Source organism: Gasterosteus aculeatus, chromosome 18, assembly GCF_964276395.1.
Source record: "Gasterosteus aculeatus chromosome 18, fGasAcu3.hap1.1, whole genome shotgun sequence".
Lineage (NCBI taxonomy): Eukaryota > Metazoa > Chordata > Actinopteri > Perciformes > Gasterosteidae > Gasterosteus > Gasterosteus aculeatus.
In genome coordinates this window covers 6,774,919-6,802,114 of record NC_135706.1, presented here as the reverse complement: position 1 = coordinate 6,802,114, position 27,196 = coordinate 6,774,919, and the positions used below count along the sequence as shown (strand labels likewise).

The following is a 27,196-nucleotide window of genomic DNA, read 5'->3' as shown; positions in this document are numbered from 1 at the left end:
GGGGGGGGGGGGGGGCTGGACATGACGCCGACTTGACCGCCGATGTCAACAATGCACAATGTCAAATATAGCAGAAATGCTGAGATGGACATTTTGCTCGGGCAAACAACTGCATCTGTTTGCATGAAAAAACTGTAACCCAGTGTCCAGTAGAACCTTCTAACGTATAATTATTGTACCTGCGAGGATTCTCTCTTGGTGAACGGGATGTGGAAAGAACGACTGTAATCATGAAAAACATTCTTTTTAAAACCCCTTTTTTAAGATGTACCACCCAGCAGAACAAGGGCCCCTTTTATGAATTAGACTGTTAAAAGTCATGCATTTGCACCATTTGCCTGATTTACGGCGATGCAACTAATGGAGAACCTCAGTGCAAAGATTGTTTTCTCACAAGTTGAACATTACCATGTCATTCATGCAGCTGTGATTTCATTCATACGGTTCTAAACTTGTTTTACTATTGATATTTGTGTAACAACTCTTGGAAAAATATCAAATATGTGTGGCGCTGTTGTCTTTTCCCCTCCTTATTGGCTGTGCTGCTCAGTGAGTTCAATTTAGCGCTGCACTGGTCCAGGCCTCAGTGGTAGAAGGCCAAACATGCTGTGGGCGATAATGATGTAACAACTCTGTCATTCGTAGGATGCAAACATGGGGAGGAAAACACAAATCAGAACTCTAATACAAGTAGATGTTACCACTCATGATATAAATATTTATATCGTCTTACTGATGAAATGATTGCAAGACTTGATACATAAACCACACTCATTTATGAAACCGGTTTCTGAATGCGATCATTTTTTCTAAGATTGAAATTACTTGTATAGGATGTATTTGATTTACAATACATTATATGTCATTTATCCAAAGGGACTTTGAATAAGTGCATTCAAACAGACCAAGAAGAAAAATTTAGTTTGCATTCATAGTTTACAAAGAGAAAGACAGACAACGACTTCCTGTTGCTTTGCGCAAGATTTACTTTTGGTTGTAAATGCCAAAGTAAACATCATAAGAGTCCTAGATTACGTTTCTAATTTGTACCAAGATGACTTGTTTCTTACGTAAGAATATCTGCAGTGCTCGTGGGAGCATCCAAAAGAAACAAAATTTAACAGATCAAAATATTTTTTTGACATTTTAACATTTAACAACAAAGTAGATTTAATGTTGCCAAACTGGAGTTAAACAAAAAATGTATTTTGGTTTAGATTGACTGGGAAAATACATCAACCAGGAAGGTGTGGTTTATTCCGACTTCCTAGAGCCACTTTCCTTGAACAGCCATCAAGTTCACTAACTATTATCTATGATGGAAGACCGATTTGCTTCAAAATAAAGTACTGTTAATCTTAATATTTCTTTATGAACGTCACACTAAAAATAGGGAGGACAGATAATCGTAGATCAGTAGAAACATTTTTGGCCTTTGTCTGGACAAAAGAAAAGTCGGCAAATGCTGGAAGAAGATGGAAATAAAAGACAATACAAAATGTAAAACAAGCATGCCATTTAGTTCAGTATTTTGGGGTCACGGGAAGACGTTGCTCATTGTGATGTTCTACCATACAAACGCTTTACCAACTCAAACCCACTCTCCAAAATCAAAAACGTTCCCGTTTGAATTAGTGCATTCTTCAGTTTACTCATATTTATCACATCTCATCATATTTAAGTTGATGACAATACTGATCAATGATCACGAAAACAAAAACAACGCGTCCATGCGGGGGGCTTTTATTTTGAAAGCACTGACCGGATCTTGCGCACCTTATTCCGTCGTGCTTGACGTCATTTCCCATTCCGCAGCTGGTGGTTCGTCTGCGCGCTGACAGCAACAGCCGTGTGTCTCTTATACCGACAGCGAGTATCAACAGTGAGTTTACTCGTTGTTGAGCCTCGGAAAGCTTCGCATCAGCTCCCCAAACTCCTTTTTTCCCTCTTCTCCGGCACGTGACGCCACAGCGGGACTTCTTATTGCCAAAACTGTCTGCAACTGGTGTTCGTGGAGGAAGAGGTGAGAATATCTCCGTGTTTATTGACCCCTGTGTTTAATTTGACCCCTCATGTCTGAGGTGAATGGGGCTCTGCAGGCAGGACATAGGGGGGGAAATCCGGACCTCTGGTTTTATCACTGCAGCTCCTGCTGGAAGCAACAAGTAGGAGGCCTGTAAGTGTGAATGAACACACCACATGTACTCGGCCTGCTGGGTTAATGGGTGACAGAATAAAGTCGTTATTAACATTTTTATTCAATCATTTCCAGGTCGGAACTGGACGTAATCAGCTTTTCTTAAAGACCCAAAGAAAGGATGTGCTTGTCAGTATCGCATCATCTCAATGCAACCTGTATTTTGATATTCACATGAATCCCTGATTTGATTTCTTTGAGTCTTTCCGTGCGGTCTGGGAATACGGCTTTCCCATTTCAATGAGGCTAATGGGAGTATTCTCCCACTTCAGAAAGCACTCATCTCCGTGTAAACAAGCAGCTGTGAGGCAGAGCAAAGAATTTGCTTTGTTTGAACTTTGCATCTGATGTTGTGTAACGACATCAGTCTTTTGCAGGTTTCTCTCCTGTCACACCGCTGACTGAATAAATTACTCAAATATACATATTTCATATAACGGCTCCGTATGTTTTTAGGATTGGTTATTTGGAACATCCTTTATTATAGAGCAGGATGTTAAGCGTTTAGTGCAGCTCAAACTGGTCTGCAGTGAGCTTAACCTGTCACGCAGACTTTTTGCATTTTTAGTTCAAGTTGAATTGGTCTCAAAGTATCTGCAGTAAATACGTAGCAGCAATCTTCGGTTATCATAAAGGGCGGATAAACATTTCCATCAGATAGGCCACATTCTCTGGCGCCAACCGGCCCCTCGCACTCCCTCGCTGTCCGTAGTAAGGTACGGCGTCTCGCCGCACATGGCGCTGCACGTCCGTTTCCGCCTGACTTTGGGGAGGCAGAGGGAGGGTTGCGGATGGGAGAATGACGTGTCCTTGGGCTTTTGTGTAGAAGGCATGCACTTCTGGCCAATGACCAGCAACAACAAGAACGGCACTGTCACTCAGCCGGCTCTGACCCTTGTGTGTACTTTTGGCTGCGATACACACGCGTGTGCGTGTGCGTGTGTGTGTGTGTGTGTACATCAGTGTACAAGCTGCATGCCTGTTGATGATTTGGGAGGTTCGCAGGGTTCCAATGTGCCCCATGAAGCCAAAACGCTGTATGGAGGTTTTTTTTTTCCTGCCATTGAAAAATCCCTTTTTGTTGCTCAAATGGTTTTGATTGAGTTTCATTCTACCACATGAATGAGACACTAAACCTAATTGCGTGGACTTAATACCCCAGTGGACAAAATGCTAAACGAGTATCTTTGGAGAGCAGCAACAATTATCACTTCTCACTCTTCAGTTCAAGTGATGATGATGATGATGATGATGAGGGCAAAGGCCTTTTTTAAATCACATGTCGATGCATTTAAATAAATTATCTTTTAATTAACCAGCTAATTAGTTCAACTGGCTGAGATTATTAAAGAAGCATACAACATATTTTCTGCACCCTTTAAATGATCCCCCAGTGCCGCATCCAGGCTGTATATTTAAATGACGGGTTTCAATTGAGGTTTCAAGGCTCAAGTATCGGAGGTTCTGTGTTCATCAGATAAACCATCGCTCATGTGACCACAAACCATCGGACGTAGCGTCCCGGCTGTGAGGTAATAATGGTGGAGACCAAACCTTTCATTTCACTAAAGGAGCAGCGCTTTACTGCGCATCGCTTGGCATTTACTGCGTGTGTGTGAGCTGGTTCGGGAGGTTTTCGTTGACAATTTGCCGCCAGCTGCTGGAACGTGTGGCGGCGGGGCGGTTTGAAGGGTAGGTCACGGCTTCCACATCTGCTTTTACCCCCAAATGGCAATTTGAAGCAACCCAATCTTGCCACATTCTGTTTTCTCTTCTCATAATGTGACTCATTTGTTTTAGGAGTCAGTTTATTGGCGGCAGACACGAGGCCATCGGAGGCGCAGTGAAACGAAACAGCGCTTTCCTGTTCTGCTCTGTCGATTTTACATTTCAGTTTTCTGCTTGTTGTTAGTGGTGGGGGCCACATATTTTGATAAGAGACGGTACATTACGTTATTTCATCAATCATTGTCCGTGATTAGAGCTGGAACAGATGAGCTGGCGGGCGGTTTTATTAAACCTCAAACGGAGAATACCTCCTAACTCGTGATCTCCTGGCGTCTCATCAGTCCAGAGGGTAGAAGAGAATTGATAAACCGCGAGAAGACGGAGGTAAAGCCGCCCTCCCGCTGCCAGGGGACGCTGTGTGTTATCAGCCAGAAATACACCGTTTATCAAAACAAATGTCTTTTAAAGAAAGTAAAAGGATTCTGTTGCTTTGTAGTTGAGAGCGACGCACTTTAAAACAGTTTAAAGTCAATAATCACCAGTAAAAACAGTGGGAGGGCAAATCTCAATCAATTTAACATGAATACTATTCTCATTATTACACCAAATTCAAAACGCATAGTGGCCACGGACTTACTCAGCATCTTAACCGTTTAAAAAAAAAAAATGCTGATGCGAGGGTTTGAATGTGAACTTCAAGCAGTCGAGGACGGATAAATCTTTACGGCCTGCATTTCCCCACAAGGACGCCAGAACACGGGAGGAAAGTTCCATGTAGTGGCTTTAAAACAAGAATCATTTGAGTGTTTATATTATTTATATTATATTATATATTATATTATTTATATCTGTGTGTGTGTGTGTGTGTGTGTGTGTGTGTAATAAAGGCTTCATTGAAAAGGAAATGTCTCTTGTTTGTCGTGAGGCATCAGTCCAAGTCCAAAGTCTTTTATTCTTGCCACTAACGTACAGTTGCAGAACATTGGAAGATTGTGAGAGAAGTCGTGGCCGGGGTCCATATTTGATGTTGTCATAATTGTGACATACTGTAGTTTGGTGGTGAAGATGAAGCAGCTTGAATGACTTCATTTGCATATTTATTTATCACAGCTCTATGAGTGATTTATCCGGTAACATTTTAATGTGATACCATAAAAAAGTAGAACTTTATATTGCTGATTTACACGGTAACACAACTCTGGAATGGTCCCCTCTGCTCGGTGCGAGTTTAATTACCGTCGGTTGTCAGCGGTGCTCCTCTCTCGCTCGCTGCGCGAGACCTCAGCTACTCTTACGCACTGTCCAGTTATGTTGGCCGGCAAAATCAAAAGCGTCTCTCAGCCATTTGGGGAGATTAACGACGCCTCTTTTCCCCCTTCTGGGTTAATAGTGCCTTCCTAAAGGGACCTTTGTGCCAGAAAGGTGGAGACAATGTGTACCAGTTTTGACTGAAGACAGAGTCCTGCCAACCAGGAATGATTAACTCTTCTGGGTTTGCTTTATCTGATGTGTGTGTGTGTGTGTGTGTGTGTGTGTGTGTGTGTGTGTGTGTGTGTGTGTGCGTGTGCGTGTGTGCGTGTGTGTTCTATTGATCTACCAGCTGTGTCTGTCCTCAGTACATAATAAATCCCAATTTCATATTTCCTCTTGTCATTTTCAGACTCTATAATTCTAAAAGAAAACTCACCTTGCAGCAAATAGTGGTTCATTCCCACTGGAATCTATCAGTTGTACTTCTCATTGGAATATTTGCTCAAGGTTTTAAATCCCAGAGAGCCGGATTCTATTCTGCACAGCCGAGTTGCCTACTTGTCTTCATTCTTCTGTCTTGAATGGATTGTTTTTGTTATATGGGCCTTATGCAAAGTCTTGAGTTTTTAAATAAAACATCACTTGGGTTCTGTTATATGAATAGATTACTTTTGACTGATCCCCCGGCCATCTTGCTCAGCCGTCGCCACATTATTCATGATGGTGATGAGCGGCCGTACCTGATCCCTGGTCCGTACCACACTGCTTCCTTAGCTAAAAGGCACAACATTCCCCACTGCACAACCTGTACTTGAAAACTGCCGTTTCTCTCGTTGCCTTGCAGGACGACGGCGCAGCGACTGAGCGCTGAACATCCTGCACCGCGTCCTCTACCCCCAAGATCCTCTGGTTTCAGTTTAACAATGTGATTCCATCTCGCGTTTCACAGTGAGTCTAATCGAAGTCGGCCCACATTTTTTTTGGAGTCATCCATCATTCTGGGGGAGTCCTACCATGTGAGCTCATGCAGGACGTGAAAGAACCCCGGCCCGTGTAGGTAGATCTGCTGGTCTTCGCTGTGATACTTCAAGGCCAGCGAACTTACCGGCTGGAGAAAACCTCGCGCTCTCTCCGCTCGGCGATGCATTAACGCCGAGCATCCTGAGACCCTCTGCAGCTGCGATGGCCGCCGCCTCCTCCTCCTCTCCGGTTAAGGCCGAACCCCTCCTCCAGCTCCAGGAGGTGGACTCCAGCCGAATCGGCGGCCGCGTCCTTCACGCGGTCCAGGGCCCCTCGTCGCCTGGCTTCACCCTGGAAGCGATTCAGCCCATCTGCATCCCCTCGCCTTACACCGACCTCGGGCACGACTTCAGCCCCATTCCGTTCTACAGTCCCACCATATTTACGTACGCCAGCCCGGGCATTTCCGACTGCGCCGCCGTCCACCGGTCGCTGAGCCCCTCCTTATTCTGGCCCAGCCACGGGCACGCAGGGCCGCCTCCGCACCAGGCCCAGGCCCGGCCCCAGCCCGGGCCGGCCGCCCAGAGTCCGTGGGTGGAGCTGACGCAGCGGGACAGCGCCCTGACGACCAGGTAGGGCGGTGCATCACACCCCCACTCCGACATTTTACTTTACTTGTAGGCCGAGAATCGACAGTGAGAGCGACGACCAAACAACACATTGTATCACCTAATCCCTTCTCGTTGTGGCTCTTTTCTTTCTGTGATTGATGGAGCTGTTGAGTAGTTTGAAACATGTCACAACCCTAGGTAGCGATTTCAAATAGTCAATTTCCAATTTTTTTTGGCAGGCCAACCATCCAAACCTCCCCAAAATGTAAAACATACGATGACCTTTAACTGAGAAAAGCAGCTCACATGTAACAAGCGGTTAAATGTAACTTTTGATCATGAAAATGTATCAAACATACTGAACCAAATGATTGATGAGTAAACTAATTATTTCAGCCCCAGTTAGTATTGACAATTTCATTTTAAATACAAAAATGATGGTGAATTGAATGATAAGCTTCCTCTTCTCTGAACTACTCCCTGCTTAATGAAGGCTGCAAAAAGCCAAAGCAATGTCATGATGGTGACGACTTCTTCAAAGGGAACATCCTGCTCAGTAAATTACGCCTTCAACACGGTATCTTTTGTCTTGAAATGATGACGGAAACTTGTCTTGTTAGTAAGAGTGTGAGGAGGCGTTCTCAGGAGGGCGAGGACGCCGTGGTGTCATCCGGCGGCAAGGCGGACCTCCACTACTGTGCCGTGTGTCACGACTACGCCTCGGGCTACCACTACGGCGTGTGGTCGTGTGAGGGCTGCAAGGCCTTCTTCAAGAGGAGCATCCAAGGTGGGCCGTGGAGATACGCAGCTGCCTCAGCAGGAAACCTTCAGTTCATTCCTGCAAACCGCCGTTCCTCAATCGATGACACGTTCACTTTCCGGTCATAACGAGTTACTCATACAAGGCGAATCTATCTATAAATATATATATATACATACGTGTAAATCTCTGTGGTCGTAATGGACATACGAGTAGAGGATGTAAAAAAAGTGTTTAAAAAAATAGATTTTTTTTTCTGCTTTTAATCCTTTCATACTGCTTTTCTCTCTTTTCTTCTTGCTGCCGTCCCAGGACACAACGACTACATCTGTCCAGCAACCAATCAATGCACCATCGACAAGAACCGCCGCAAGAGCTGCCAGGCGTGTCGCCTGCGCAAGTGCTGCGAAGTTGGCATGACCAAGTGTGGCAAGTCGTATTCTATCATTTCTTAATTCTGCCTCCGTTACCAGACAACGCGTGATTTACCAACACGGTCTCCACGGTTGTCATCTTGTCATGTTTATAGTCAGGAGATCAAAAGCCCGCCCCGTGGCTCTGTTTGTTCTCCTTTTCCCAGAGCAGCATGATCCCACTCCAGCAGCCAGGAAAAGTGCTGCTCCTCTCCAACGTAAACTTAATCTGTCAAACTGCTGTTAAAAAGTGGAGACGAATGCTGTTGGTAGAGCGGCCCAAATGAATATTTCTATAACAGCCTGAGTACCAGTCAAAAGTCTGCACACACTTTCTCATTCAATTCTCTAAGAACAATAACATATTTATACCAATGTCTGTGTTTTATTCCCACTGCTGTTGTTAACGGTTTCCTGTTCCAGAAATAAAATGCTATCAGACAAACACACAAACAAAAAACAAACCTTTTTTTAAGAAAAACACGTTTGACCACCTGCAAAGACTCAAGCAGAAGCCTGAAAAAGTTGGCGACCAGCTGGTGAACGAGCCAGATGTTTCCCTCAGGAGACCAAAACCAGAGCTGCTGCTGATGCTCCACGTCAATAAGCAACTGTTTGCTGATTAGTTCATCTTATGGTGATGACATCCCAGCGTTTTTACTGCGTCCCAGAGGCCAAAACAGAAGTCGTAAACCAAACGAACAATGGCCAATTTTAGAAGACGCGTTTCCTTTGTCTCAGGTATGCGAAAGGAGCGCGCAAACAACCGGAACCCACAGGCGAGGCGAGTGACCCGTCTGTCCTCTCAGGGAAGAACCAACGGAGCGAAAGCGCTGGCCGGGCCGGAGGTCAGTTTGCCGAATGAGCCCCACCCTCCTGCGCTGACCCCGGAACAGCTGATAGGACGAATAATGGAGGCGGAGCCGCCGGAGATCCTCCTCATGAAGGACATGAGGGGGCCGCTGACTGAAGCCAACATCATGATGTCGCTCACCAACCTGGCTGATAAGGAGCTGGTGCACATGATCAGCTGGGCCAAGAAGATCCCAGGTGCGTGTCTGTGTATGAAGGGAAGCCTGAAGGAGAAATGACTTGATTGTTAAGCAGATGTTTCTGTCCAAGCCCACTAACGGTAACAAGCCACAGAGGAGCAAAAAGGATGACATCAAATACCCTTTTCATTTCAAATGCAATGCTAGACACAATTGCTTTAATGATATTATATAATGGTCTTTTTGAACACCATTTTGCAGCGCAGCTCAGTCAGCGGCACACCCGAGTTAACCACTGCGTCCCGGCCAGCTGCTGTAATTGTCTCAATGTTAGTCAGCATGGGAGCCGAGTGCGGGCTGATTGATTCAGACTTTCTTGTCTGCACACATGACTTCAGGCTATTTTCGGCAACTGCTTCAGGCGAACACCGTGACTCAGAAACCTTTTACCTTTTTCCATCTTTTTTGTTCAACTTATAATTTCCTAACTAGTTTGGACGTTCATGTTGGCTGCTTGTCGTCTTTGTGGAGCGTCACCGGCAGCCCGCGGTTACATGCTGTTATGTATCATGGTAAATAACCTGTAACATAATGTCATGATACATAACACATGCTATTTGGTCGTGTCTTTTCCTCAGGGTTCGTAGAGCTCAGCCTTTTGGACCAGGTGCACCTGCTGGAGTGCTGCTGGCTGGAGGTACTGATGATCGGACTGATGTGGAGGTCAGTGGACCATCCAGGGAAACTTATCTTCTCCCCTGACCTGAGCCTGAGCAGGTACCACCGCCAACATCTCACAAGCTCCATCAACGGGCCAGTTTGGCGTCATTATTGTGTGTTACGCGCGCATCACCGGCTTCTCGCGTTTTATTGCTGGTATCAGCCTCTCTGTTACAGCAACATTGATCGTTTTGGCATGTTGCTGAACGGTAGCAAGGAATGCTTAACCGAAAATGTCATTATATAACTTTAGAGTGTAATAAACTGAAATCAAAGATCCTCCAACCCGTAAGGATGTAGCTTCACTTTCTTTTTTTAATGGTGGAGTTCAGAATGGCACAGTTTCTACAACACTGTCACTTAAAAACAAGTGTTAAAAACAAGTGCTTCCAATACATTACATGTCATTTAGCTTTTTATCCAAAGCGACTTACAATAAGTGCATTTAAACCATAAGGATACAAACTCACATACAAATAAGCTGATTTCCAACTTGCTATAGATAAGAGCCATTATAAGTACAACTTAAGTGCTACATTGTGTTGGCTTCCACTCGATGAGAAGAATCTGCTGGCGTGATACTAAGGACATAAGTGTCCTGACTCAACAACACTTCCTTAGTGGTGGCCCTTATCTTCGTCGTCATGATACCTTTGAAGCAGTGCAGTGCTCTGCAGACACTCATGGCAAATCATTACATAAGTCAAAGAGGACTCCGCCTTAATGGTACAGGCTCCACCCACTGAGTTACCGCGGCACCCTGAAGCATCTTTTCAGCCATTATATTTTATAAAGGATATTTGAAAATAGGTAACCAAAGTGTGTAAAAAACAGAATATTTCCCTTCTGAAATGTTAAAATGTACTTTGTTACTTTCCACGACTGTAATGTTCTGCTGTTTGTCAAACTGACAATCCAGCTGATAATTCCTTTATTTTCCTTGACAAGAATAGTTCTGAGCCTGTAACGCCTCATTTCCTTCGTTCTGAATGTATATATATATATATATTTATTTTTTTATATGATTTTTGCCTAATTTCCCGAAAGGCATAAATAAAGAGCCGTTTCTGTGTCTTTGCCTGCTAGAGAAGAGGGGAGCTGCGTCCAGGGCCTCTCAGAAATCTTTGATATGCTGATAGCTGCCACGTCCAGGGTGAGAGAACTCAAGCTCCAGAGAGAGGAGTATGTCTGCCTCAAGGCCATGATCCTCCTTAACTCCAGTAAGTGTGTGCGCGTGCGAGTGTGTGTGTGTGTGTGTGTGTGTGTGTGTGTGTGTGTTTACTCTTGTGAGGCCTCTTATTTGTGTCGCCTATCTCCTCGCTATGTGTTTAGATGTGACAAAGACATGCCTGTGTGTGTGTGTGTGTGTGTGTGTGTGTGTGTGTGTGTGTGTCTGTGCACGGCGCTGCAGAACGGGAAACCGCGGTTGACTGTTCTGATCGGTGTCTCAGCATGTGATCTTGTCTGTGCGTGCGTCCGCATAGGGTTGTCAAGGGGACCGGCTAAATAACTCACCAGTGAAAACCCTAATGGGAACACTGTGTATGCTCTCATTGGCTGTGCTGCTCAAAGCATCAGACAGTGCTTGTTGGGGGATGAACGAGGTCAGAGCCTCTCTGGTGAGCAGCTATTCTGCGCAGTAATTAACATCCGACTAATGTTTCTGTTTTCCTTTTAATTGCCTCAAACAGAGCTCGTATTTCTGCATCAGTCTCTTTCATGGCAGCTTTTATAAGCAGGATGTAAAAAGAAATCCTTGACTGACACCAGCCTTTTAGCATATAACCATATACAGCAGTTTATGCGGCCATGGCTTGTTTTTATTATTTTAGATATCTAGACAAAGTAGTGCTTTGAACAAAAGGATAAAAGAGCTCAGAGACGAAAAACATGTAGATTGGACGTTGAATAGTCTGACCGCACTAGAATAGCCATCATCATCTTTGTGTTACCCGTCTGTCAAAGCCCAAATGTCCTCGTGTCTGTGTGTGTGTGTGTGTGGACAGACATGTGCCTCAGCTCGTCGGAGGGCAGCGGGGAGCTGCAGAGCCGCTCCAAGCTGCTGCGTCTCCTGGACGCCGTGACGGACGCACTGGTGTGGGCCATCGCAAAGACCGGCCTCACCTTCCGCCAGCAGTACACCCGCCTCGCTCACCTGCTCATGATGCTGTCACACATCCGCCATGCCAGGTAAAAGGACCCCACGTCCTTCATGTTCTCCATGCAAAATCGGTCGTTCACGTCTTCATTGACTGTTGGACGATATGTTGGACGCCACTCCCCATCATCTCGGTAGTGAAAAGTACAGCTCACTGCTGGGCCACATGAAACCGCCACTCCTTTCCTCTTCTTTCCAAACACGCAGCAACAAGGGCATGGACCACCTCCACTGCATGAAGATGAAGAACATGGTGCCTCTGTACGACCTGCTGCTGGAGATGTTGGACGCCCACATCATGCACGGCTCCCGTCTGTCCCGCCGGCCTCCGCAGGGGCCCGGGGACCAGACGCAGGTCCCTGCTCGGCCAAACAACCCCAGCGGCGGGCCCTCGAATACCTGGACTCCCGGCAGCACAGGGAGTTAAGCGATTAGATGCAAAGAGTTTTTACCGCTTTGCACAAAAGTAATTCACAAGACCGACGAGACATTTTTCTGGGACGTTTGGCTGATTTCTGTGGACCCTTTGCACTAATTCTAGTGCACTTTTGATGTGAGCATGTTACTCTGCAGACAGTCTAACCTGCCAGTATTCATCGCCTCATCGCTACATATTAACAAAAAGTACAATGGAAAGGAATGAATCATTTGGCCAGTAGCACCAGTTCTTGTTTAAACGTGAATCCTATGTTACTAACGTGATTTTTTTCCCTTTTCATCTCTGATCATGTTGATAATTTCATCAGGTATTATTCTAGAGGTCACTCAGAACGCTGGGTTTAACTGAAGAGACGATAACCACACCAAGAAAAGGATATATGCACAGTCCCTGTGAGATACAGGCGATTTCATGAGTTGTTATAGATCTGCTTTCTTTTATTTGAGAGCTGGCTGAATATTATATTTGCATGGCATTTTTCATTCACATGATACAAATACCTTGATTTGTCAGGTATTTATTTGACTGGACTAGATAAACATTCCGATTTAGTCATTTAATCTATCCGAATTTTTATAATGTATAATCTCTTCATCTTTACGCAAATAACCATATTCACTTTCTTGCCAAGATTTTCATTAGATCGATGGATCAAGACCTCTAAGCAATAAATATGTATTGCAGAACTGATTAGCATGAAGACTGAAAGAAGAGGAAAACAGCCAGCAGTGAAACCTGCAATATTTTGGTTGTTTAATACGTATTGAGGGAACTTAAACAATGTGACATTTTAGTTTTTGTTCAGATCAAACAGTTAGTGAGCTTCAGAGTTTCTGGTAACGGTTAGTTAATATTAAAATTGACGTACACAGACCTGAACGGTCTTAATCCTCTCATCCGACTCTTGGCAAGAAATGCAACAGGTGTACTGCACCTATTTCTTTTATGCAAAATGACATAGGTTACCGAAGACAATATAGTTTGTTAATATTCAACAATAAAAACTCCTGTAAGACCATGACGGCATAAATGTGGCTCAAATATGTAAGTTGTTTAAAAACGTTTTTAACTCTGTTGAAATAAATACAATCTTGTGCGGTACATAGACCAAACACATCTTTCAGGCCACTGAAAGATTGCAAAAGTAATTGAGAACCGACCTTTAGACACGTGGGGCTCGACTTTCTCAAGTGTCCCCGTCCTGGCTTTCTCATCACAGACATTGCTGTTTGCAGCGAGGGAAAAAAAATAATCAAAACCATCGCTGCTCTTGAGACAACGCTGCACTCCGACTTGTGAACATACAAGCTCAAACTGGGGAATTATTTTTGTATGTTAGAACTGTGGACGGAAGTCGACCTGTGTGTGTGCGTTAGTGCTTCGACGACCGGGATCATTGAAGGAAGCATAATGTGTAAATAGGTAGACTGTGCTTTTCCTCTGCACTCTGTAACCATTCTTGTAAGCTCTATTTTCACTGTGCACTTCAGTTGTACTTTATGTTAACAGACAATATCGTGATAATGTGCTGTAAGAAAAATATTGCTTGACACCGGCAAAATCATTACACAGGACATGTATTAATAAGGGGTCGTCGTGGCGCAAGGGTTATAGAAGGTGTGCTGGGAAGCACAAGGTTGGTGGTTCGATTCAAGGCTGCCCCATGTCGCCCCAAGTGTCCCTGAGCAAGACACCTAACCCCTAATTGCTCCCCGGGCAAAAATGTGAAAAAGCCATGGGTTTAAAGTGTAATGTAAGCCGCTTTGGATAAAAGCGTCTGCTTAATGACCTGTAATGTAAAAGTAGGAGACAGGACTGACAACGTACACAGTTTTAATGCATCAGGGCTTCTCGAGGATCTTCTCCACCAGCGCCTAATATATAAATATAAATATATATATAGCTAAAAGATCACATAATGAAGCAGGGGCCTTTGTGTGCCGGTAATCGTCCTTGGATGCAGACCATCATGTTCTTTACCCTACAAGTCATCAGGAGGTGATCCAGAGATTTGAGGCATGACGTACACGGTTATGATTGTAAGAGACACTCTTCTGTTTTAAAAGCCCTGCTGACTATGACATTACATCAGTTTGTCCAGCATGTGCCTAGTTTGTTTCTTGTGAAAGAATTTCTGGGTGTTGCATCAATGATCTCCAGTGTGTTCGACCACGATGTTCGACCAGACCACGAACTATGTCGTTTTTTGTTTGTTATACATTTATCCATTCTCTCCAGAAAAAGTATGGCACCACCATCACAAATAATACAAACCAAACTTTAATACCCAAAATATTTTTTATATTATACTTTATGCACCATGTGTGCGTAAAGCAAGCTGATTAGCTTAGCACTAAGCTAACTGCTGGAAGCAGGGGGAACCAGCAAGCTTCACTCTCTCTTAATTTTAGAATCAGGTGTGGATTTCTTTTGGATTTTGCAAACGGCCTCCACGGCATTTAGCTGCATTCTACTTACTGTGTATTTGTGTATTTGACGTTTACGAGAATAATGCAGCACACTGCATTATTCTCGTAAACGCCAGAGGGTTTAAAAACCCAATATTCTGTCAAAACAAGAGCCATAAACCAACATCCAAAATGACCAGGAGGGATTGTAATTATCTGAACTCTAATATCTCATATTCATGGACTACGTTGTGGCCTTTGTTCAAGCCCTGTATAGAAAAAATAAAAGTAATAAACGATTTTTCTTCAGATAAGTCTTTGAGGGTACAGCCATCGCTTCATTTATTACCACAGTAACGTCTTTAGTTTTGGCAATTTCGGCATCAGAAACTGCCTTCTCTGCTTTTTTTTGTATCCGATAAATGGAAATTATTAAATTTTAATTCAAATGCGGAGAAGTGGCGTAGTGACTTTGGCTACGACTCCTGTGGCAGCAGCAACCTGTCGATCACATTAAGCTCGCCCCATTGCATACTGGACCGTAAATTACTAAACAGAATACTTTATTGAAGAAGAACTTTAAACTTGAGACCATAAACTCATGTTTTCAAAGTTATTAAGGTAATAAATCAAATGAGAAATATGACAATTTTCTCATAGACCTCTATACAAGCCGACTGTTTGCGACCGCGGATCGCCGCCCCCTGCTGGTCAGTAGACAGAATGCACTCTTAAAAACACTTTCCAAGTTACATAAATTCCAAGGTCGATACGGAGGGCTTGGGAGCACGCCGCCCGTCATCACGCGCGCTGCTCGCGCCCTCAGTTCCCGCTATTCAAAGCTTTAGCGTAGAAAAGGGAATTAAGTGCGGTAACCATTCGCTTGACAACAAAAGGAGGAAACCACGTAGTCTCAAAATGAGCTGTTCGTAATCTCTCCGCTAAAAAATGCAAGCTCGGTTTTGGTGGATCAATAATCAGAATAACGTTTTGGTTGTAATGCTTCTTCCGATTTAGAATTTTTAAAAGGACCAAAGAATATCCTGCATGTAAAGTACTTATTAACACATGCATTTGTTCATTTTAGATGGGATACAAGAAATGCTTTGAGTAAAAGTCTTATAAGCACACATAAACCCTTTGATGTTATAAATAAGCTTTGTATTATTGCATGTTTATGTGTATAAATCTAACATTACAATGTTAACTGTCTTTGATGTACAAGTAAAATTTGAATGACAGGACAATGTATTTGATTTGATTTAAAAGAAAAGCTGATAAAAGCTAAGCAGGTTCTTGTTTACAGTCATTATGTGAAAATATTGTAATTTTGTTATTCGTTTTACATTATCCAGTGATGGCTGGAATATAAAATAACTCACCTGTTACTTCAAACTCCACCTTGACTAAAAATACTAACAAATTGTAGCACTTAAGTACTCTTAAGTGCTTAGTACTTAAAGGCTCTTTGTATAGCAAGTTGTAAATCGGCTTATTTAATGAAATTGCACTTTCTTGTTTCTTGTTCTTTTGAGTTTGTATCCTTATGGTTGAAATGCACTTATTGTAACTCGCTTTGGATAAAAGTGTCAGCTAAATGACATGTAATGTAATGTTACTGCTGCAGTATTCTTTGTGCTTCACCTCTCCATGTGTTAATACATGCCATTTACCCCAAAAATGCTGCGAATCTTAAAAATATTAAATATTATATTCTTGGGCTTTGTGTTAACGCTGTGTTTGTTGTGATTAAAAGCAGACTATTGGTTGGTTTTAAAAAATAAATGCCCAAATGTCTTTTTTCAGATTAAATCTTCATGAAAAAAAATATTTCCGTATGTAGGATTATGTTGGGGGGTTTTTGTGGAAATTCTCCAATCCTTTCTACTTTTTGTGACACACTATATTGTAACTTTATTTTTTCTTTCAGATATATTATCTATATATATATTATACCACGTCAATTTATTATACAGGATAACCTTTTTCGAAGTTCTATGCTATGACTTATTACACTATCCTTTTAAATTGTCTCATGTTTTTTGATGACCATAAATATTTAAGACATATGATACTATGCCTTTTGATGAAATACCATACTATGATTTATTTTTAGATTTATTAACATATTATTATCATTGACTTTCATGCCTTTTGGACATAGTATACTGTGACTTTTTCTATCAAGTCATAATATAGTATGGAAATAAAATAATTATTTTAGGATCTATGAATGACATACTAAACTAAAATATTGTAAATAATATACAATTGAATTGAATGAATTAGTTTAAAATAATTGCCTATAAATGATCATAGGATTTCATGACATGAACAATTCCTTTATTACATGAATACAGTACACTAGAACTTTTGTGAGAAATTATATTATGACCTTTATGCCCTTTTTTATGACAATTAACCTTGTATAGTAAACTAACTGTCTACACTAAAATCTTTTAATGACAGACTATCGGGAGGCATATATATATATATATATATATATATATATATATTTTATATTTACCAATGAAAAAAGTAATCACTTGTTTTTGGGCATTCATTTTCAAAGAGTAACTTTGTGGTTGTAATTCTTTGTATTTTTTTCACATGTCTTTTTTTTAAATGCATCTCGGATGTCCAAAGCATACAATGCATCCCTCAGTAAAGTGCATATTTACATATTTATTTGTTCATCAATCAAGCTCAATTTTAAACTACCAAACAATTAGGAGCAATTTCATGTTATAAATAAGCATCATATTAATACAATTTTAACACTTTGTTCTGCTAAATCCAGTGTTACAACAGTGCAGTGGGGGACATTTACATGTCAACACACAATCAATTCAAAACAAATTGAATCTAAAACAATAAGTTGATACTTTGCGTGTATAAAATGTTTGAACGATTAGCTTCATAAAAAATAACATTACAAACCTTGCTTACAGATCTTAAAGTATCTTTGATGTAAAAAAAAAACATTTTAACAGCTCAGTCTAACATACCAATAGAGTATGCATATTTGTTTTTTGAAGCATCCAGTTGGACAAAAACATGTGACAGTTTTTGTTGTCTTAGAATTAGATTTTTTTTTCATCTCTATTCTTATTTTCCAATGAACACACTGCAATATGTTTGCTGGCTTCTGAAGCAGCAGAAGGGTATTTAAACTATTGTACCTGCTATTGCAAGAGTATGTCTCCTGCCTTTCCCCCCATCTACTGTGTAACTATAGGGAGATCAAAAAATGTGGAGGTTCTCCGGATTGAAATGGTTGATTTTGAATGTGAAATGAATACAATCTGTTCAGGGACCCCGTAATGACTTCAATCACTTCACTTCAGGTGCTTTGTTTCTTTTTTTCATTACAGGATGTTGTCACTCTTACAACTTCTTCCCATCAGGTGGGCGGTGGGCCGTTGGTGTAGCGTAACATGGGGTAGAAGGACCGGGCGAAGTTGTTGGCCCCGGTGCAGCCGGCTTCGCTCTCTGACACGGGAATGAGACACGGGAGGAGCAGGAGAAACACGAGGAGGAGGTGCAGGGGGAAGGCAGCTCGCAGGACCCTGTAGAAGAAGGAACGAGGCGGAGGCGAGTCTCTCTTCTCTCTGCGTGACACATGAGACACGTGGAATGAGGGATAAGGACGTAACTCGACAAAAAAAGAGGAGCGCCAGGAAACACTTTAGAGTATCCGCAGTCTTTTGTAAGCCTTCATGTAAACTTTCCATGAACAAACCACGATCGATTTAAACAACAGTAGATAATAATGTATCAATAATGAAGAATTTCTGCCCACCTTTGAGTGCAGGAACCTTTCTTTGGATGTGCAGACGTGTTTTGGCCTTGAATGTTTGATCCAGCATCACCATCCTGAATTAAAGACATTGTTATACAGCACGTCTGTGTGTCTGTGTGTGTGTGTGTGTGTGTGTGTGAAGGTTTGTGTTACATTTGTGTTTCTCTGTAATCCAGTGGTAATACTCTTTCTAATAAATCTTGCATTGAGTTTCTCGCTTAATTTATTAACTTGTGCTTCATTCCCACTCTGTCAATCATTAGCATTCTCTTAAATAAATGCTGAGAAAACTAAGTTTAAGTGCTTTGCCGATTTAGGGTTAAACTCTCACCAGACGCCGCTGAAGAGCGCCGAGGTCCTGCTCCACCTCCCTCAGCAGCCACTTGAGCTTGCTGCTGGTCACGTGGAGCTTCTCCTCGGCCTCGCCGGCCTCCTCCGCCTCGTCCTCAGGCTGCAGCTGACTCCACAGAGCCTGGAGGGAGGCCTGCTGAGTCTGCCTGCCCCGCAGCTCTCTCTGCAGATCCTACAAACCACAACAGATGTAAAAGATGGCGACGGAGGCGGCCTAGCTGCGGGACGCGGGATGTGCCACAACGTTTTGTGGAACATCCCGGGTTTCATCTGCTTACGGTGAGCGTGCTGAGATGTTGCCGCAGGTCTGTGGCAGGTGTGGCCGGGTCGCTGATGTCTGCTGCATAGCGTCGGCTCTCTGCGTGGGCCAGCCACAGCAGCAGGGAGTGCAGCCGTTCATGGAACTCCTGTGTGGGCAACAACGGACGCAGGGTTTTTAGAAGTAGTCAGATATTTAATTTAATGCAATACTGTGCAAGAATGAGATTCTGCACAACACACTGTACATATTACATGTAATGCAATTAGGTTTATAAGTGGTACGTATACAGTGGTTATAAGTACAGCCCTCAAGGTCAGTTGTATACAAGCTGAAGTTTATGGAACTGGCAAATATGATGTCAGAAGCCAGAGAACTATATGGACAGAGTAGGATTTTTATACGAATACTCTGCGTAGTTCTACTTTTTATGACATCAGGGATGAGTACTGAAATAGCAATACGAATAAAAAGAATGGACTTAAATAAATATGTTGTTAACGGCATTAAAACATAAAAAAATGAAAAAAAAAATGAAAAATCTGAGAAACTCAAAAGAACAATCCACCTTCTGCAACACTGGTGTAGCAAAAGCAGAAACCGGTCTGTCATGTGAACTGTGTCCTCACCTTGCAGCGCGTCAGCGTTTCCCTCAGCCGGCTTTCCCACTGCTGGAGGCCTGCACACGCTCTGCCCCAGTCCCGGTTCATGCCGGCCAGTCCCTCCTCTAGTTCTGCAGCTTCCTGGGCGCGCAGGTTGACGGAGAGCATGATGGACTTGTAGCGAGTAAATGTCCTCTGCATCTCCTGCGGGAGAATATCCATGATTACATAATAAGAAAGAAAAAAGCGTAATAGTTCAGCTCTGTTGTATTTGGTCGTAATTCTCACCTTTAGTTTTGTGGCGCTGGATGCCATGTCCTCAATACTGGCTGCCGGTTCCAACTGCTGCAGGCGCTTCAGCTCCGGGGTCACCTTTTCCAACCAGGAAGTGATGTCACTGAGGGCAGAGGGCAGATGACAGGCCTCCTGTGGGCTTCTGGACTGAGCCTGGAGCAGCTCCCAGCGCTCAATCACACCTGAGAGAGCAAAACACATTTACAGATGTATGAGAAGATGCCATGAGAAACTCACCATTTATCGTCACGCCTCTGCTCTCAAAAAGTTCATTGGCCGGCCTCAGTTGCTCTTCTGTTTATCTATCTGACAGGCTGAAGTCTGAATGCAGTTTTCTACCCACCCGACTGTTTGTCTGCGGCACACAGTCCTGTCAGACCCAGGTCCTCCGGCTGCTCCTCGTCATCCAGGATAAGCGAGACTCTTTTGATGTCCTCAATGCTGCCGCTGCAGTCAGACATGAGAAGCAACTGCAGACACAAGGAAGACGCTTTTAGAAGAGACGCACACTGAGAAACATCTATTCATATTCCACATGAACGTTTTCCTTTCCATGTCCTCCCTAGTGAACTGGGTGTTTTTTAGACGTACGTAGCCCTGCTTCAGAGGGGTGCTGGTGAGGGCCTGTGGTGCCTCGGAGGGCCGATCAGAGTCCAGCTGTGCTTCAGTGTCTCCCTGGCATCGCCATCTTGGAGGCTCGTGTTCAGCCACAGATGTGCTTAAAACTGACGCACAAAAAAAATGAATTAAAGAACCCAATCGCAAATATAATATTTCCTCCTAAAAACGTAATTTACTGTATTTTTACTTGTAATAACACTGTTTATTAATGGTTGGTTAATGTCAGATTTCACATTCTTCAGCAGCAGGAGGAGAGAAACAATAGGACACAGTTCAAACCTGTCGTTGGAACAAGCAAGACAACAAGTTTAAATAACGCTACGTTTAATTAATACAGTTAATCAATTAATACAGTTAATACATCAATCCAGCGTGGCAGCCGGATTCAACGGAGTTGACCAAAGGCCACGTAAGAAGCTGGATTATGATGTCACAAAAATCCATCTCATCAGGCTTCAAGTAACGCGTTCGTGCTTGGCAAGTCAGAGTCCGGACCCATGGGCTCCCTGCAGGGAGCTAGCCGTGTTTTAGGTGTGCAGGACAACACGGAGAGGCGGCTTTCATTAAATAGAAAAAGCACAATGCCTCCTGAAGAGGTTTGCATAGACCAATCAAAGCACGGCCACAGGAAGCAAAGTATCTGAGCAACAGCAACGTTACCACAAACCAATAAGCGCAAAGCTACGCGCGCTGCTAAAAACTATTCATTGGAAACATATTCCACCACGAACAGTCAAGCAGTGGATTTATTAGGCAGAGGGTGAAGATTTTTTTTTTTTCCTACCCGGGGGGGAGGCTCGTACGGCCTCCGGAGATTCAACAAATTCCTCCTGGCTCTCAGTCAACTCCACCTCTGAGAGGAGAGAGGGGTCAGAGTGGAGATGTATGGATGTTGGTGTTTGAGTTTGTGTGGGAAAAGGATGTTTCATTTGGTCTTGTCTATTTCTTTTAAAGGGGTAGTTCAAATTTTTGTATGCGGGAGACACCTTAAGACACCGTCATCTAAAGTCTGCCACAACTCCTGTGAACTCCTAAAGCGCCTCCCTGCGTCTCCAAACCACCATGTACTGTAGGTAATACATTGACAATATATAATTACCCCATAAAAACCCATTTGAAAAGATCCAACTCCCACTTCAACAGCTTAGGAATCCCATTAAATCAGGTGTTTGTTTAATCATATCACCACCAGCCAAACTGGGGTAATCAATTTTCGCCACAGAAGCTTTTTCAGTAAATCAGGATGATTTTTAAAGGACTCAAAGGCTTAAATAACTAACAATATAAAGCCAAGCTTCCCGGGTGTCAAACAGGAAATGGCTTTCAGGTGCTTCTAGTGTCCTTCCACATGCATGTTTCTTTTGAAACGACCATCACGTCATGATACGGCCCTCTAACCTTGCATTATTAGACACTAGGAAACCTTCATCAATCAATATGTTTTTCTGTATATCCACCTGATGGAGCACTGAAGTAGGTTCTGTCATCCTCTTGTTCTTCCTCCTCCTCCTCTTCCTCCTCATCCTCATGGGACGATGACCCTCCTACGTCTCCCGTGTGGTCCCACTCCAACGGCAGGGAGTCCACGCTCACCGGCGTCTCCCGCCCCGAGCGTTCCAGCGGAGAAGCAAGCAGGCGGGTGGGCGTCGCCGGGAGGCTTCCGTGGCTCCGCATGAGCCAAGGTCGGCAAATCAGCTCCAAGTTGGACTCCAAGGAAACGGCCGCACCGGAGAGCGCCGGTTCTTCTCTGATCATCTGAGGAGAAGAAATAGCAGGTATTGAGCTTTTCACTTTAAAACTCAAAAATGACAATCGCCGTGATCGCCACCGCTTATATGTCATGAATTTGGATTTGGATTGTGAGATAAAGATGGCATGAAGTTTATACTTGCAAATGTAAAATAACATATATATGCACATGTGAACATGTATGAACCAAATCACAAAGGCACAGAATAACAATCGGAAAAAGAGTGTGCTTGGAAAAGAAGGAAAATCAACCACGTGATGAATGGAAGAATGCAGAGCAGTGATGCGGTTGACGTGCTCCAGCTCACCGGGGGCTGACTCAGACGTTGGTGAAAGCGGACCAGTCTGCTGAAAACCTCCTGGCAGTAGGAGTGCAGCTCCTCCAGCTCGTCTTCTATCAACGCTGCATCCTGCAGTGTGCTCTTCTGGATCAGACCCTCTCCAAACACTATCAACCCATCAATGCGCTCTGTGTTCACGGTGATTTCCTTCTGGAAGCTCTGCAGCAAAGAAAATTGGACGGGTGAATGAACAAAAGTCAGGAGGAGTTTGAGAAAACAAAAGGTACCAAACACAACAGTAATAGTGTCTGTTATGGCGATGGTAAGCCGATGCCTTAAACGAACAGCTGCATTGTGTAAGCAACATGAGAAGTGGCCAGTTGCTTTCTTTTTGGTCAAAGCTTGAAGTCAGATGAAGAAAAAAAAGCCTTGTACGGTTCCCACAAAAAAAAAGAAAAGGTGTCTTTCTGTGTTGCAGCATGTCCTCACATTGAGCTGTTGGATCTTGTGATGGACGTCGCTCTCTGAAAAGTGTTCCACGTTGGTGAGCTGCAGGTCCAGCTCGGTCAGCCACACCAGCATGCTCTCCCTGGTGCCTTCAAACTCCTCCCTCTGGCCGGTGAAATACTGAGAGAAAAAGGTGTGGAGGTAGACGACATATAATAAAGTCAAAGGCTAGACAACTGACATTTGAAAGGAAGGTCCGGCATCGCGTGCTGCACCTTGAGTCTGCGCAGGACGGCCGACACTCTGCGGTGCAGCTCGTCCCAGCGCCGGTTGCCTTCATGCACCATGGCCTTGAGCTGGCTGGCTCGGTCAGTGCGGTTCTCTCTGGCCAGACGGCGGTACTGGTTATTGACTAGTTCCAACTGGGTCAACCGCTCATGTACCTGCCTTTGGAAATTCTAAAAGGAACAGGGCAGATTTTTAATAAAGAACAAACACCATTGAATAACAACAAACTATTGACCAATTGAGAAAATAAAGCGATTAATTGATTGATTAATTAAACGATAACTGTTTTTTTTGTTCTTTATTTTCTTGCTGCTAAAAGAAAACTGGGTTATAACTGTTATGTTTTTATTTTATCAAGACAGAAAGAACTTTGAGCCAAAAAGAAATAAGTTATTGACAAAGATGTGTCTTTCACCCATTCAGAATTCAGAATTCATGAATTTAGTCACATCCAATTTGATACACAAGAATGAGAAGAAAATGTTAGTTTAAGCCTGATTTTTTTGCCGACGTCGCAACTGACCTCAAACTTCTTGAGCTCCTCCTTGGCGACCGTATAGAGGACGTCTGCAGAGTTGGGATTGGCCGCGGTGCGCTCGGCCATCTTCAGCCAATCCTCGAACCGCGAGTAGTTGTCGAGGAACTTGCACCAGAGCCTCCAGGTCTCCTCAATCCTACAAGCAGACACAGATGAAGGCTTTTACCAGTGAGGGGGATCATCAAACTCTTTCATCTTACTTTTAATTATTCATTTGATTCAAAATTAACTTGTTTGCATGTAAAAACTGGCGTGAATTGTGGTTGCCCTGATCTGACTGATTTACCAAAGGGAAAAGCTTGTGTGTGTGAAAGTTCCTACCTGAGCCTCCTGTCCAGAGCTATGGCACAGACGGCCCTCCAGCGTTGGTCCAGACTGTTGCTGGTTTCTTGCAGCGAGTCGCTCTCCACCTCGATGCCGCCAGCAGCCTCTCCGTCCCGCAGCAGAACGTCGCACAGACTGAGTACCGACGCTACGCCTTCCGTGTGCTGCTCAATGTCCCTCTGCAGCACCTGCACGGACACATGGACGCACACCGCGTCAGACGTGGCCTCGGACCCACCGGATGAACCCGTGTGTTATGCACAGCAGACATACAGACGGAGCTCACTGTATGAGACCACCAACAAAGAACACACATGAATTATTAATCGTAAAGAGAGGCAGACAGTAATTGGGCGTGGCAGTGAAGCAAAAAAAACTAACTGCAAGAATGAAAAATCTGCTGAAGAAAGAGAACATTTCAAAACCGCAGAAACTTACAACAGAAATTTTAGTTGAAAGACAAAGCTCCACATAAATCCTTGAAAGACAATAACAGTGTGTGTGTGTGTGTGTGTGTGTGTGTGTGTGTGTGTGTGTGTGTACCTGCTGCTCCTCCAGCCGCCTCTGGATCTCCTGGAGGTGACAGACGCTGTAGGTGATGGGTCTGGACAGTTCGGCCTCGATGCGAGAAAGCCACGAGCGGAGATTGCTCATGTTCTTGTCCAGCTGCTGCACAGCTACCAGAGTCTCCTTCAGCTTCTTCACCCTAAACACACACACACACACACATTAACAAACACACACTTCGCTTTATTAACTTTATCTTTTCTTTTAATTTTTAAAATGAGGTTATCCACAAATCAGCCATCAAGAGTGTTGGAAACATCATGGGGTAGTTCACCAGTTCATCTCACTGACTCATCCTGTGACCTTTTGATCGGTGCATCAACGTCACTATGGTTCTTATTGAGCTAACTGAAACTGTCCAGTGAAAAAGGCGCAACGGTAAATTTGCCTGGTATCCAAAAGAAAACATAAGCGAGCAAAGATTAGAGGAATGTGTGAATGAATAAGAACAATTTACGAGACCAAACCTCTTGAACACTTGAACAACACTAATTAAAAAGACACAAGAACAAAAGAGCCTGTAGCCAAATCTGGTACAAAGCGTCTCCTCTCTTTGTATGAGAATCTTGTTTCTTATAGTCGGCCTACAATTTCAAACATCTCCATAGTAACTGAGACACACACGCACACACTGGAGTTATAGCAACGCTGGAGACAATAGAGCACTATGAAGCTTAAAAGCTTGAAGTGTGTCCTTCTTGGGAGTTTGATTTAATGTACCCGTTGCATCCTTCTCCTACTGCCGAGGTCCAGTAGGAAAGAGCCTCTCCACCTAAATATGAAGCAACTAGAGCAGCTGTGAGAGGCATCGGCAGGCCGAAACCCCTGAAAGCTTCCGAACGGAGGCCGGACCTTTGAACTGCGCAGGAGTACATATGTGAGCGTCTGCATGGATATATATATATATATTTATATATATAATGTCCTCGTGAGATCCAACTTTAAGGTCACCTTCAGTCTGGACATCTTCAAGTAGCTAGTAAAATCCTTAAAAATGTATATAAAAACATTGTATATTTTTTTACCTATTTTTTGTGACCAGCTCCAGTTACAGTTCAGGAGCAATGCACAGTTTGGTCAGTTTATGTGTGCAGTTACTGTGTCTTTATGTTTATTGGCATGTAATGAAGACATAGAGTCGTTGTAAATTGTGTCCTGAAAATACTCTTCCCCTCTGCACATACAACCATCCCCGTCAACTAAATTGTCCGTGTCTCTCTTTCAGTCCCGCTCTACCTCTGACAGCTTAACAAAAACTAGCAGCCTCATGCCGAGGCACAACAAAGACACAAAACCCAGTCAGGGGTCCTCTGGGAGGAAAAGGGGACAAGAGGAGAATGAACGGAGCAGAAAAGGGCTGCAGGATAAGTGAGGATATACGGTCGGTGTTAAAACAGTAAAGAAGTGTAAGTTACTGGGATTCTTTTTACCTTATTAGACATGTGCTTCTTCGCCGGTGATTGAATCACTTAACTTTTACGTAATGAATGATAGTGAGACTATACTTTATTATCGCATCAAGTCAGTTGTTGCCAGCAGCTGAATCAAAGGCATTAAGACCACAAAGAAAAGTGTCATAAAATATAAAATAAAAATCCTCTGTCTCTCTGCAAAAAATGTCAAGCTTCTTACTTTTTCATAAAGCTCTTTTCCAAAAAACACCCGGAAAACTCAGGATCAGGAATCCCGCATTACAGTATTTTACATCTTGCCCCCCAACCACCCCCTCACACACACACACACACACTAACCCACCCTCCCTCATGTCGTCCCACTCTGAGACTACAAAAAGTGTGGGGGACAGTCGGAGGGGACATATGGTCCTGTCTGAGACGTAGACACAGTAGCTTGTATGCACATACTCTGTATCTCCAGCTCTTACGGGACTGTCCATCTGTCGGAGAGGAGGAGTCGGGGGCCGTAACAGGTCACCATGTAGCAAGCCATGTATTCCTGACAGCTGCAGAGCACGACTAATAACAGGAGGTGGATGGAAGGATCTGCATTAGAGGGGCCTGTAAGGAAGGCTAATAATGGGGTGACATATATTATGTGGTGATAAACTCTTTCATTAATTGCCGAAAAAATATACACGGTACGCATGTAAGGGGGGCCCACTAAGCCCGTACTCTCAGATCCTCTGATAGATGTGGCTGTTCTCACCTGGCTTCAATCTGGTGGAAAAGGTTGTGCCACCGCTGGTTGACCTCCTGCAGCGAGCCGTTGACCTGCGTCCGCTTGGCCTCGTCGCTGGCCAACAACAGCTGCTCACCCAGCTGCTTCAGGTGGCTTTTATTCTCACTGAACAAGTTGATTTCCTCCATGCAGTCCTGTGGAAACATGACAACAGCGTGCCGCTTTAGGAAAGGAGAAGGAAAACCCTCACAAACGGTGTCTATACTTTGGATTGTTGTATTAATTTGTGTTCTGCAGCAG

The 27,196-nt window shown here is 43.7% G+C and overlaps 2 protein-coding genes across 3 annotated transcripts in view; one reads left to right on the top strand and one right to left on the bottom strand.

Moving 5' to 3' along the window:
- Window positions 1-1,796: 1,796 nt before the first annotated feature.
- On the top strand, window positions 1,797-16,358 carry esr2a (estrogen receptor 2a). Of its 2 annotated transcripts, none has more exons than XM_078093048.1 (9): window positions 1,797-2,023; window positions 6,021-6,768; window positions 7,368-7,534; window positions 7,820-7,936; window positions 8,662-8,970; window positions 9,551-9,635; window positions 10,719-10,852; window positions 11,639-11,822; window positions 11,998-16,358. In XM_078093048.1, exons 2-9 carry the CDS (start codon window positions 6,359-6,361, stop codon window positions 12,215-12,217), a joined length of 1,626 nt encoding a protein of 541 aa, XP_077949174.1. In that variant the 5' UTR covers window positions 1,797-2,023; window positions 6,021-6,358; the 3' UTR covers window positions 12,218-16,358. The 2 variants fall into 2 exon arrangements, with proteins under 2 accessions (XP_077949174.1, XP_040016728.2); XM_040160794.2 differs by having other exon boundaries at window positions 9,551-9,689.
- Window positions 16,359-17,302: 944 nt separating this feature from the next.
- syne2a (spectrin repeat containing, nuclear envelope 2a) overlaps window positions 17,303-27,196 on the bottom strand; it is a 69,498-nt gene continuing 59,604 nt past the window's right edge. Inside the window, 18 exon segments of the mRNA XM_078093046.1 lie at window positions 17,303-18,248; window positions 18,440-18,513; window positions 18,771-18,962; window positions 19,069-19,197; window positions 19,679-19,855; window positions 19,940-20,127; window positions 20,289-20,415; window positions 20,537-20,670; window positions 21,351-21,419; window positions 22,024-22,321; window positions 22,624-22,815; window positions 23,086-23,223; window positions 23,319-23,501; window positions 23,855-24,005; window positions 24,191-24,381; window positions 24,737-24,899; window positions 26,623-26,733; window positions 26,924-27,090. Coding sequence (XP_077949172.1) covers window positions 18,041-18,248; window positions 18,440-18,513; window positions 18,771-18,962; window positions 19,069-19,197; window positions 19,679-19,855; window positions 19,940-20,127; window positions 20,289-20,415; window positions 20,537-20,670; window positions 21,351-21,419; window positions 22,024-22,321; window positions 22,624-22,815; window positions 23,086-23,223; window positions 23,319-23,501; window positions 23,855-24,005; window positions 24,191-24,381; window positions 24,737-24,899; window positions 26,623-26,733; window positions 26,924-27,090 — 2,892 coding nt within the window. The 3' untranslated portion in view covers window positions 17,303-18,040.

What these genes read in the sequence shown, in the direction of transcription:
- esr2a (XM_040160794.2), top strand. Translation starts at nt 6,359, where the DNA reads ATGGCCGCCGCCTCCTCCTCCTCTCCGGTTAAGGCCGAACCCCTCCTC. An exon ending in GACAGCGCCCTGACGACCAG is followed by an intron (nt 6,769 to 7,367) that starts GTAGGGCGGTGC and finishes TTGTCTTGTTAG; the next exon opens with TAAGAGTGTGAGGAGGCGTT. An exon ending in CTGGGCCAAGAAGATCCCAG is followed by an intron (nt 8,971 to 9,550) that starts GTGCGTGTCTGT and finishes TCTTTTCCTCAG; the next exon opens with GGTTCGTAGAGCTCAGCCTT.